Genomic DNA, 13,200 nt, shown 5'->3' with positions numbered 1-13,200 from the left:
GTTTCTGGTATATGTGCTCTATGGTCGGTAGCCGGGTGCCGGTAATGCGTTGGGCAGTTTTGACTACCCGCTGCAGGGCTTTCCGGTCACAGTAGCTACAGCTGCCATACCATACTGTGATAGTTTGTCAGGATGCTCTCTATTGTGCAGCGGTAAAAGTTAGAGAGGATCAGGGGTGACAGGTTACATCCCTTCAGCCTCCTTAGGAAATATAGGCGCTGCTGGGCCACCTTCACCAGAGAGGAGGTATTGAGGGACCAGGAGAGGTCTTCCGTGATGTGGACTCCGAGGAACTTAAAGCTGTCCACCCTTTCCACCACAGCCCCATTGATGTGGATGGGGGTGTGACTTCCGCCTTTAGACTTCCTGAAGTCCACAATGATGTCTTTGGTTTTCTTGATGTTCAGGGCCAGGTTGTTGTCGGCGCACCACTTCACGAGATGCTGGACCTCCTCCCTGTAGGCTGACTCATCGTTGTTGGTGATCTGGCCTACTACCGTGGTATCATCCGCAAACTTGATGATGGTGTTGGAACCATGAACAGCCACACAGTCGTGGGTGAAGAGGGAGTAGAGGAGGGGGCTCAGCACACATCCTTGTGGGGCCCCCGTGTTCAGGGTCGGGGGGGGGGGGTCGGAGGTGTGGTTACCTAATTTGACAGACTGGGGTCTGTTTGTTAGGAAGTCCAGGGTCCAGTTGCAGAGGGAAGTGTTCAGGCCAAGAGTTTGGTGGCCAGCTTGTTGGGGACGATGGTGTTGAATGCTGAGCTGTAGTCTAGGAACAGCATTCTGATGTAGGTCTCTTTACCATCATTTCAGTCCTAAATGTCCTACCCCTTATCCTTAGACTATGAACCCTGGTTCTGGACTCCCTGACCATCGGGAACATCCTTCCTGCATCTAGTCTGTCCAGACCTGACAGAATTTTATAGGTTTCGATGAGATCCCCTCTCAATCTTCTAAACTCCAGTGAGTATAAGCCCAATCGACACAATCTCTCCTCATACGTCATTCCTGCCATCCCAGGTATCAGCCTGGTGAATCTTCGTTGCACTCCTTCCATGGCAAGAACGTCCTTCCTCAGATAAGGCGACCAAAACTGCACACAATACTCAAGGTGCGGTCTCACCAAGGCCCTGTACAACTGTAGCAAGACATCCTTGTTCCTGTACTCGAACCCTCTTGCTACGAAGACCAACATACCATTTGCCGCCTTAACCGCCTGCTGCACCTGCATGCTTACCTTCAGCGACTGGTGCACAATAACACCCAGGTCTCTTTGCACTTCCCCTTCTCCCAATCTATTGCCATTCAAATAATAATCTGCCTTCCTGTTTTTGCCACCAAAGTGGATAACCTCACATTTATCCACATTATAGTGCATTTGCCATGTTTCTGCCCAATCACCTAACCTGTCCAAATCGTACTGGAGTTTCATGACATCCTCCTCACAGCTTACCCTCCCACCCAACTTTGTGTCGTCTGCAAATTTGGAGATATTACATCCAATTCCCTCGTCCAGATCATTAATATATATTGTGAACAATATATATTGTGGCAAGAAGGTGGGAAAAATAGGAGTTTTGTGAGAAAAGGACAGGCTTGTTTCCTGTTCCTAAAAATTCTTTATAATAATTGAATTCTGCAACAATTGAGTAAAATATGGATCCCCTCTAGTATATAAAACCAGCCAGAAAAACCAAACTTGTACAGGGCTCCATCCTCCACCAGACAAGACATCTACCATTGATTCTGAGGGAGTCTACATCTGATTTGTGATCTTGCACTGACATAAGACTAAAAAAAAGGCAAGTGGTGAAGGGGAAAGCTGAGAGCAATCAAAAATGGGTGGGTCTGTCAGGCCTAATGGCCTCTTCCTGTTCGTAAAAATCCTTTTGCTTTTTCGGTGAAATGTTTGAGTGAGGAATTCATTACATCTCAGACTATGATTGATAAATATGAACTTTTTTCCCCATTTTTGACATTTAAGTATGTCATCTGGTTGGTCAGCCTGTTGCTCCATTGAAACACTGGTCTAGGATGTAAGGCACAGATTTGCATTTACAATTTCCCCACGCAGTAAGGTTCTAATCTCCAAAATTATGCACAAAAAAAAAGCTGGAAGTGTTGAAAGCAAAACAACATGATGGGAGTACATCAGTCCAATAATGAATTTTTGGGGAGAATTGGGAACCTTCATTTGAACTGAACCTGTAAAGCCACTGAGGGGAATGGGAGAATTGGAGACAGTGCAATTACTCCATTAATGTGTGTGTGTTATTGAAGTTATTTATTCATAAAATGCTTTTTGATGTTTTTGCAGGTTTAAGTTCCTCGTTCTCTGTGAAGAGCCCTTCAAACAACCAGTTAATCAATACGAGGTATAAAATAGTGAAGAAGAATGCAGACTGGAATAGTTCTTTGCCAGCAGCCTCATACAGTGTCTTCTGCAAGACCAGGAAGGTCAACAACTTCAGCTCCAGCTCAAGGTAATCTTGTGTTTCAAAACTAATTGAGGGTGCATGGCTTAGTCAAGTGCTGGTTACTGTATTCACTTCAGTGCCTTATGGGTTGAAGATGTTAATAGTGTAAGGAAAAGGCATCACACAACCCTGACCTCGCCTGAGGTCCACACACATGTACGTCCAGCAGCAGGTGCTGAGTAGCAATCAGGAGCAGGACCTTCGGTTGACTTTTTTTTCTGTCCTGTCCCAGGGCCGCTATGCCCAATTGTAACACCCCTACCGCTGCAGTGTTTGAGCTTAACTGAACCGGGTCAGTTACTCATCAGATCAGCTCGTTCAGATATTGAGAGGACTTCTGCATCTGATCTTCATTTTCTGTGAGGCATGATATTAATGTTTTTTAGCAGAACAATATGCATCAAATCCTCCTTGATAGGGAAACTTTTCAAATCCTTGATCCTTCCTAGTTTGCATTAACCTGTAATAAACAGCATAAAGTAATCAAACTTCTCTCCCTCTCTTTTTTGATGCCCTTTAAAAATAACCCCAGTGATGAGGTCAGACAGAAATGAGAATCATATTATTCCATCTGTAAAAGTCATTTGAGTGAAGTTGATCCCTATAAAAACGTGTGTATTACAAACTCACAACCCCTTACTGTAATTGCTGCTTCAGCTATGTGGTGATCCTTGAAACTTTTTAACTGGTCGGTTACTTGGGCCTCAGTCGTGGTGCTTCTAATGAGCATTTCCTGTTAAGTTGAATTCATTTGCTTTAATTTCACCCTTTGAAACATGGTTTATTTCTATTCTTCAAGGTATCCCTCTTTTTATAAACTGTTGTATATTTGTACAAGTTTTGCAGAAATAAAACTATAGCAAATCAAAATGGCAAAACACCAGTCAATTACAGATGCAGCCTACTCCTGAGACTTCAGTCATTTTTGAATATTAAAAAATGGAATTATCCAATAATTTGAATTAAGCAACCACAGCAATAAGGTGGGAATTCAGTACTAAAAAAAAATTGAATACAGTATAATCAAACTTTCAATTGAGCAACTTAAGAGGAAAACAGTGAAACCCCTAACAATTAGCAATAAGCAGGCAAGGTACAACATTTAGAAAGGAACCTTCAGATCACCCATAGCATTGCTCGCAGTAACTCAGATGATGTTTTACGATAACAGGAGCGTCGTACTGTATACTGCACAGTGTATGACACAGTAACTCGGTGTTTTCCGTCTTGGAAGCCCTTTCCTCATAGGTGTAAAGGAACCACCTTGAAAAAAAGCTGTCTGTTGCTAAGCTAGAAATGTGTTTTGTCTGGCCTGTCCCTTTTTAATGCCTTGAAATGTCATCCGAGTGGGGGAGTGTTCCAAGTAGGCACAAACTGAGGTAATTGGAGGGTAATCACTGTTGCTGAGAAAAATTTCGATCATTCGCTTATAATTTGTTGCTGTTTGACTCAAAATTTATATTCACAATCAGGTGTTAATGTAGCCAATGCTTTCAGGCATGATAGATGTGCCCAATGCAAGAATAAAATATATATATTTCTCCCGTGATGTCACGCATGTGATTTAATAAACGCTGTTTATTAAAATGAGGAGTGTTATGCCATGTAGTTTACAATGTATTATAAGGATACCGATTTATAGTGACTGAATAAGTCAAATTCTGTCTTTATTACATGGTATTCTTGGCATTTTGGGGATATAATTTCACGCTTCAATTTATTTTTCCGTGCAGTCAGTAAATTAGTGGCCTTGATTGTGCGTTAGCTATGATACAAAGGAAGGTGGTAGGCAGCATGTGGAAGATTAGAGGTCATTGCTATTGAGCAGTACTTATTGAGGTGTTGGATTTTGGTAGAATTAGGTTGGTCAGGTCCTGCGAGGTAGATTCCGGAGTCTGCTAGCACAGTGAGGGGTGTCCTGAGATGCGATATCCAGGTTATCGAGCATTGAGAATGAATGTCCTGAGGTACAGCAGGACTAGGGAGGGCATTAAAGGAGTGGCCGGATCTGGAAGTATTTTGTGAGGGAGTGTCAGCATAAGTATCGGTTAGCATCAAATGGGCACAAAAAGAGTCTGGGCCTGCTTGGCCCCCTGCACGTTTTTATCTGTCCCCCTTCCCCTGAGCAGTTTGTTGCCCATTTTGGCCCTTCACGTTGCCCTCACTGTTCATGACTTCCTACCAGTAGGCAGTGTCCATCATCCATGTTCTGGTCTTAGGCGGCCTTGATGGTTATTTTATATTCCTTAGGCTATTTACTTAGTTTTTATCTCTTGCCTTTTGTAATGTTTAAGATAATAACAAGGTAACATGCAGCAGATTTGAAATGGGTATTGGGGTTTAACAGTAGTTCAAGAGAGGTGGTTAGCCTCAATTATAATCTTTTAGATAGCATTTGGAGTTGGTTCTTGCGTAAGCTAGCAGTACAGTGAGGGAACCTGGAATAGGTAGCAATAGGAAGTGGAATGTTTGATTTACTGGATGGTTCCTGTGGTCTAAGAAAAGGAGTGGTGGGGAAGGGAAGAGGGTTTGGCAGTTCTGGGGACGGGGAATTTGAAGTATTGAGGTGATGGAGGTCCTGGGTCCAGGAGCAGTAGTGGGCAATACCAAGCGCGCTCAATACTGGAGTTGGAGGGTCCCAGGATGTGACAACACCAGAGAGGAGCACTATGTTGAGGGGCTCACATCTGGCTGCACTTCAAGGAGGACTTGGTCTGCCAACAATGGAGAGGATGTAAGTAAGTGGGCAGAGATTTGGCAGATGGAATACAATACTGGAAAGTGTGAGGTTATGCACTTTGGCAGGAAAAATCATAGAGCAAGTTATTATCTTAATGGCAAGAAACTGGAAAGTACTGTAGTACAAAGGGATCTGGGGGTCCTGGTGCACGAAACTCAAAAAGTTAGTATGCAGGTGCAGCAAGTGATCAAGAAGGCCAATGGAATGTTGGCTTTCATTGCTAGGGGGATAGAATATAAAAATAGGGAGGTATTGCTTCAGTTGTACAAGGTATTGGTGAGACTGCACCTGGAATACTGCATACAGTTTTGGTGTCCATACTTAAGAAAAGACATACTTGCTCTCGAGTCAGTACAAAGAAGGTTCACTCGGTTAATCCCGGGGATGGACATATGAGGCGAGGTTGAGTAGATTGGGACTCTACTCATTGGAGTTCAGAAGAATGAGAGGCGGTCTTATTGAAACATATAAGATTGTGAAGGATTGTGAAGGGGTTGGATCGGGTGGATGCGGGGAGGATGTTCCCGATGATGGGTGAAACTAGAACTAGGGGGCATAGTCTTAGAATAAGGGGCTGCTCTTTCAAAACTGAGATGAGGAGGAACTACTTCATTCAGAGGGTGGTAGGTCCATGGAATATGCTGCCCCAAAAAACTGTAGAAGCTACATCATTACATAAATTTAAAACAGAAATAGACAGTTTCCTAGAAGTAAAGGGAATTAAGGGTTACGGGGAGCGGGCAGGAATTTGGACATGAGTCTAGGTTCGGATCGGTCATGGCCCTGTGGGTAGCGGAGCGGGCCCAGGGGCCGTGTAGCCTGCTCCTGCTCCTATTTCGTGTGTCTAATTCTGTTAGATGCAGGAGATGGTTCTGTGATGGTGGATTGGCAGTTAGGATCAGATCAGCCATGATCTTATTGAATGGCGGAGCAGGCTCGAGGGGCCGATTGGCCTACTCCTGCTCCTATTTCTTATGTTCTTATGTACTGACAGCAGCAAGCTTCAGGATAGGCACAGGGAGGTAACAGGATCTGATGGCATTCGGGAGGGGGTCTGAGCACTGTGGTTGACATGGGGCTCTGGCCGTATTGGGGGGAGATGAGCAACAGGAGAATGTGGCCTCCTGCACACCCAGACAATTTCTGACCATCAGCCTGGGTCCTGGCCTGAAGCCAGTTTTTAAGTAAAAAATCTGCTGTTGCTGTATTTGCCAACTGTGCTGGGTTGTAGTTGGCAAATCTATATATATAAAGCGGCTCTTCTGTCTGTCCCGATGTCTGTCTGTCCGTTCTCTATACGTTTGAAAGTTACAGAGCGTACCGACGCACGCGTCGCCTCAAAAGAAAGCTTGCGATTCCGGACCAGTCATAGGCGTATTTACGTTTCGGCCGGACAAAAATCCCGCCCGCGGTATCCCAAAAACGTTCAGCGTTCTGCTCATTAGCATCTCATTAGCGACCGTGTGACGTCGAGGTCCACCAATCGGACGGCGGGTTCCTTCCTACAGTTGAGTGTCGAGTGACTCGACGATTGACCAATCCTACGCTTCGGTGACCTGACCGGTCGACCAATCGGTGCGTGTGTGGGCGGGCCTTATCCTTCTGAACCGAGGTGAGTGGCTGCCATCTTGGTTTTTTGACAATTTTTTCCCCCACACTTTCTGTGTGTTAGGGAACTAAGGTAAATATTTTAATGATGTGTTAGGGAATTAAATAACAATTTAATGGGGGGGGGGGGGGGGGGAGCCTCGGGAAATCGCAGGGGGGGGGAGAGCCTCGGGAAATCGCGGGGGGGGTGAGAGCCTCGGGAAATCGCGGGGGGGGGCGAGCCTCGGGAAATCGCGGGGGGCTCGTGCCGCCTGCACAGACCGCGCATGCGCCGCCCGCCCGCCCACAGCGGCCGTCCATCAGCCGTGCGATACGCGGGGGACCTCGGCTCCGGACCTCAAGCGCTAGGCAGGGGGAGGGGCCGGAGAGAGGGACAGAGGGGAGGGGGGGTGTGGGGAAGGGGAGGGGAGGGAGACAGGGGAGGGAGGGAGAGGACATGACAGGGAGAGGGGGGACACACAGGGGCAGGGAGACCAGCTGGATAAACCCATTCTCACACAAGCCTGGTCAGAAAATCATTCCACATGTAATCAGACTTTGGAGCTACAAGCTACACCACAGTGATAAATCTGGAATGCTCAGGCACTCTACAGCAGTATTAAGACTTACAACCTTCAACACTGAACTGAAATGGCAGCTTTTCTTTCTGCGGTGCCCAAGTTTGAAAATAAATTGAAGCAAATCATCAGCTCCGGACCTCAGGCGCTAGGCAGGGGGAGGGGCCGGAGAGAGGGACAGAGGGGTGGAGGGGTAGGGGTGGGGGTGGGCGAGGGGAGGGAGGGAGGGAGGGAGGGAGAGGAGGGGATGGGGAGAGGACATGACAGGGGCAGGGAGACCAAGCGCCCCAAAATTGCCCTCGCAACGCGGGGCTCCCCAGCTAGTAATTTTATAAAGTACCTCTCATGTTCAAAACCGGTTTTAGGCCAGCTTCTGGGCTGACAGCCAGGGATGTTGTGGAGGTAGGGGTGTAAATATTACTTAAGGAAAACAACCGAAAATTTGTGTTTTGAAATTATTTGGACCAAAGAAAGTCAGCAATTCTGTCGCAGGACAAACAGTGGCTTCCAGTGAGAGAATTCTTCTGATACTCGGTGGAAGATTGTGCATACTGCGCATGCTCAGACTGCGGTACCTCTCTGAAGTTAACAGAATGATAGCTGTTGGTCAAAATATTAACAGCAACCCATTATTTGACCTTCACTTAAAAAAACATCAATAAAGCTACTCAAACACAAGACATGTTTATAGAACCAGAAATTACAGAAGGTCATTTGACCAATTGCATCTATGCTAGTGATAGCTGTTCAGCCTGATGTGTACATTTTAATCGCATTTGCTTGTTTCTTTCCAACTATTCCTTGTATATTCTTTTTTGACTACTGAGCGAATTACATTTTAATTGATGTTGCAGTCTCTGCTTCAATAGCTACTTGTGCTAAAGCCTTCCATGTTCGAAATATAGAAAAATAGGAGCAGGAGTAGGCCATTCGGCCCTTCGAGCCTGCTCCGCCATTCAATATGATCATGGCTGATCCTCTCTCTCAATACCTTATTCCCGCTCTCTCCCCATACCCCATGATGCCTTTTGTGTCTAGAAATCTATCTATCTCCTTCTTAAATATATTCAGTGACTTGGCCTCCACAGCCCTCTGTGGTAGAGAATTCCACAGGCTCACCACCATCTGAGTGAAGAAATTTCTCCTCATCTCAGTCCTAAATGTCCTACCCCGTATCGTGAGACTGTGACCCCTCATTCTAGACCCCCCCAGCCAGGGGAAACGTCCTCCTTGCATCCAGTCTGTCTAGCCCTGTCAGAATTGTATACGTTTCAATGAGATCCCCTCTCATTCTTCTAAACTCTAGTGAATACAGGCCTAGTCGACCAAATCTCTCCTCATACGATATGTTTTAATAACTGGGGCGGGGGGTGGGGGCGGAGGAGGAAATGTTCTTTGAACACCCTCCTTCATTCTCTAGTGATTAGAATCATAGAATGGTTACAGCACAGAAGGAGGCCATTCGGCCCATCGAGCCCATGCCAGCTCTCTGCAAGAGCACTTCAGCTCGTCCCACTCCCCCGCCCTTTCTCCGTACCCCTGCAATTTTTTTTCCATCATGTACTTACAGGAAACTCTCGTTTAAACGGCACCTAAATATCCGCAATTCTCTATTAACCGGCAAAATTCTCGCTCCGAAAACAACACCTCAATAACCGGCAATGTTGCCGAGTCTCCCACGGTGGCCGAGTTAGTCAGTGGGGGTAGTTCTCCAAACTGCCACTACTCTGCTTCTTGGCGCTGTCGGAAGTCGGAACACCTCAAACCCCTGTAACAGGAGTCTGACTCTCCCGCGTTGCTGGTAGTCTCTTCTGATCCGCCATTTTACAGGGGTACTGTGTGTCTCCCACGCTGCTGGTAGTCATTGCATTGCATTATGGAAATCCCAAAAGTTGGTCCAAGCAAAAGGAAGAGAGTGGTGTTAACTTTAAAACAGAAAATCGACATATGCCAACAACTAGAAAGGGGAGAGAAGCTATCAACATTATGAATGAATTCAAAATCGGTTCATCAACAATCTATGACATCAAATCACAGAAGGATAAGCTGCTCAAGTTTTATTCAAGCTCGGAGACATCTAAGAGTGTAGAGAAACGGCGTACGCTTCGTAAGCCTAAGCTTGAAGAGTGGTTTTCTCTTAAGCGTTCAGAGGGTGTTCCGATTTCCGGACCCATGCTAATCGAAAAAGCGAAGGATTTCTACGCAAAGATGGAGCTCACTGACAAGTGTGCTTTCTCTGATGGATGGCTAACGTGCTTCAAGGTACGGCATGGGATACGACGACTTGATATTTCTAGGGAGAAGAAATCGGCTGATCACGACGCCGCAGAAGAATACTGCGACTATTTCAATCTGATTGTGCAGCAACATGATTTGTCGCCAGCACAGCTATACAATGCCGATGAAACTGGCTTATTTTGGAGGTTTTTGCCAGAATCAACGCTTGCTGGGGCTAGTGAGGCTAATGCTTCAGGTTACAAGAAAAATAAAGATCGTGTAACCGTGCTAACGTGCAAACGCTGCTGGATCACACCGGGTTAAACTACTTGTCATTGGGAAGTATAAAAATCCCCATGCATTTAAAAATGTGAGGCACTTACCTGTTGAGTACAAAGCTCAAAGAAATGCTTGGATGGATAAGGAAATCTTTTCGAATTGGTTCCATCATATTTTTGTTCCATCTGTGAGGGAACATTTCCGTAGAATAGGGAAACCTGAAGATAGCAAATGCATTTTATTGCTTGATAATTGTAGAGCCCATCCGCATGAATCCGAGTTGGTTTCTGGAAATATTTTCACCATTTATTTGCCACCAAATGTAACTTCTCTCATACAACAGCACGGTGGCATAGTGGTTAGCACTGTTGCCTCACAGCGCCAGGGACCCGGGTTCGAATCCGGCCTCGGGCGACTGTCTGTGTGGAGTTTGCACATTCTCCCCGTGTTTGCGTGGGTTTACTCCGGGTGCTCCGGTTTCCTCCCACAGTCCAAAGATGTGCAGGTTAGGTTGATTGGCTATGATAAATTGACCCTTAGTGTTAGGGGGATTAAATACGTGGGGTTACGGGGATAGGGTGGGATATGTGTTGGTGTAGGGGTTATGGGGATCGGGTGGGATATGTGTCGGTGCAGGCTCGATGGGCCGAAATGGCCTCTATCTGCACTGTGGGGTTTCTGTGATTCTGTGAACCCATGGACCAGGGCGTTATCCAAAATCTCAAGCGTCATTACAAGAAAGACTTCCTACGTAAACTGATGAGCCAAGATGACAATATTCACGCATTTCAGAAGGAATACAATCTTAAAGATGCCATCTTTAATGCTGCATGTTCCTGGAACTTGGTGAAAGGTCACACTTTGAGACAAGCCTGGTGCAAATTGTGGCTTTCTGTAATGTTTGCTGAAGGTTCTTCTTCAGATGAGGAATTTCATGGGTTTGATGTTTGTCCCAAGAGGACTACAGTAATGGAAATGGCTGGCATGGTGAAAAATGTACACCCAGCAAACCCTCTACATCACCTCAGTGAAAGTGATATTGAGCAGTGGGTTGATGCAGATAGAGAAGTTGCTGTTGTGCATATGCTAAGTGATGATGAAATAATGGAGAATGTTGAAAATGTTTTGAATCCAAAGAAAGAAAAGGAAAGTGAGATGGAAAGTGAAGAGGATGAGCTTGCTGAAGAGAAGATGATTTCTTGGGCTAAAGCTGCAGAAGATTTTGCTTCATTCCTCAATTTTGCTGAAAGGCATCCTTGCTATTCTGCCCAAGAAGTTATGCACCTCCATATTCTGCATTCCACCTTTCTACAAAAAAGGCAAGAGTCCACGAAGCAAGCAGACATCCGAGACATGTTTAGGAAAGCTTCCAAAAGAGTTGAATCAGTGGAAGTGCCTGAAGAATCTGTTGAAGTGCATGATCCTGATGACCCAGCTGACATGGATATTCCTGATGAACCAGTTGACTTGGAATAAGTGTACAGTCAACTACAGTACTTTATACTGTACTGTACAGTTTATAAGTTTTGTTTTACTGTTAAGTAATTAAAGAGTTATGGATTACCTTCAGCTGGCAGTACTGTACTTAATCAAGCATCTTCCCCCATCCATTTAACACAACATTCTGCAGGTGAGCACCCAATTACTGTATACTGCACATTTCTTGATTTTTTTTTTCTTTGTTAAAAATAGCCTCGGTAGATAACCCTCTCTGTCATCCGGAAATTTTGATAAACCGGCAACACGCCGGTCCCGTCGGTGCCGGATAAAAGAGTTTCCTGTATCCAGTTCCCTTTTGAAAGCCATGATTGAGTCTACCTCCACCACCCTTTCAGGCAGTGCATTCCAGATCCTAACCACTCGCTGTGTTTATAAAAAAAAATAAAAAGTTTTTTTTCCTCATGACACCTTTGGTTCTTCTGCCAATCACCTTAAATCTGTGTCCTCTGGTTCTCGACCCTTCCACCAATGGGAACAGTTTTTCTTTCTCTCTCTACACGGTCTAGACCCTTCATGATTTTACACACCTCTATCAAATCTCTAATCAACCTTCTCTACTCCAAGGAGAACAACCCTAGCTTCTCCAGTCTATCCACATAACTGAAATCCCTCATTCCTGGGACCATTCTCGTAAATCTTTTCTGCAATCTCTGAAGGCCTTCACATCCTTCCTAAAGTGCGGTGCCTAGAATTGGACACAATACTCCAGTTGAGGCTGAACCAGTGTTTTATAAAGGTTCATCATAACTTCCTTGCGTTTGTACTCTATCTTATAGTCTATGCTCCCCTTGGCATTGAATAAACAACTTGTGGAAACCATCTCCACTGTTTGTCCTCACAAACAAACCCTTGCCTAATTTTGAAAATGTCTATTTTGTTTCCCCCTTAACTTTCTCTATACTAGTGAAAAAAGCCCCATTTTTCAGCCTTTGTAACTTCTCATTCCTGATTATATTTTCATGATTATATTCTCTTGAATCTTTGCAGTACCATTCCATGGTTTTAATATCCTTCTGATAATGGGGTACCCAATACTGTGGCCGAGCCAATGTCTTATGCAAGTTCGACATCACTCCATTGCTTTTACATTCAGTGCCGCTATGTATAAGACCCAAAATCCCATTTGCCTTTTTTAATAGCCTTTTCTACCTGCACTCCTACCATGTATCTGCACCCTAGATCTCTTTTTTTGCTCCACTCTTTTAAGAATCTTAGCACTTACACTGAACTTGTTGCTGCTCTTCTACCCGAAATGTGTAATAAGTTTTGTAAAATTAGTGTATTTGATCATGTTATTGTGAAATATGTGGTTAGAAGCCTTGGGTTTAATTTTAACACCCAAAAGTGGGTGGGTTTGGTTCAGGTGGGAGGTTAAATATTAAAAATCTGAACAGGAACCCAATTCACCTCGAACATGCCCACTTCCGGTTTTAGCAGAGACTGGACGAGGGGTGGGCAGCTAATCCACTCAGAAGGCAGATCGGCGTTGAAACCTTTATGGAGGCTGCGTGCTTCCGCCTTAACATGGTTTCTATTTTTAACACGTTGACCGAGCTTCCCTGGCCTCGGGAAACCCGGCAGGTAAAAGGAGGCGAGAAGGGCTGGATCCATAAGGTAAGTGTCTTTGCAGCACTGTTTGTGGGCCAGGAGGAGCAGGAGTGTTTCCTTCAGGCCCAATAAGCTAACCCTGTAAATCCCCCACACCTCCACAATCTTCCTATGACTAACCCCCCCCCCCCCCCCCAATCTCTCCCTGATTCCCCCTACGATCTCCGACCCTCTTCCCCCCGACCCTCCTGCGATCTCCGACTGTCTTT

The 13,200-nt window shown here is 45.3% G+C and overlaps 1 protein-coding gene across 3 annotated transcripts in view; it reads left to right on the top strand.

The window, feature by feature from the left end:
* The window catches only part of zc3h3 (zinc finger CCCH-type containing 3), a 311,770-nt gene that overhangs the window by 104,961 nt on the left and 193,609 nt on the right, over positions 1-13,200 (top strand). For all 3 annotated transcript variants that reach the window (XM_085992499.1, XM_085992500.1, XM_085992501.1), the window contains exon 4: positions 2,323-2,488. In XM_085992499.1, coding sequence (XP_085848625.1) covers positions 2,323-2,488 — 166 coding nt within the window. The remainder of the gene's footprint in view (positions 1-2,322; positions 2,489-13,200) is intronic.

The sequence above is a fragment of the Somniosus microcephalus genome, chromosome 7 (genome assembly GCF_052327205.1).
Source record: "Somniosus microcephalus isolate GS21.2 chromosome 7, FLI_Smic_1.0, whole genome shotgun sequence".
NCBI lineage: Eukaryota > Metazoa > Chordata > Chondrichthyes > Squaliformes > Somniosidae > Somniosus > Somniosus microcephalus.
This window is presented reverse-complemented; position numbering and strand designations above follow the sequence as displayed.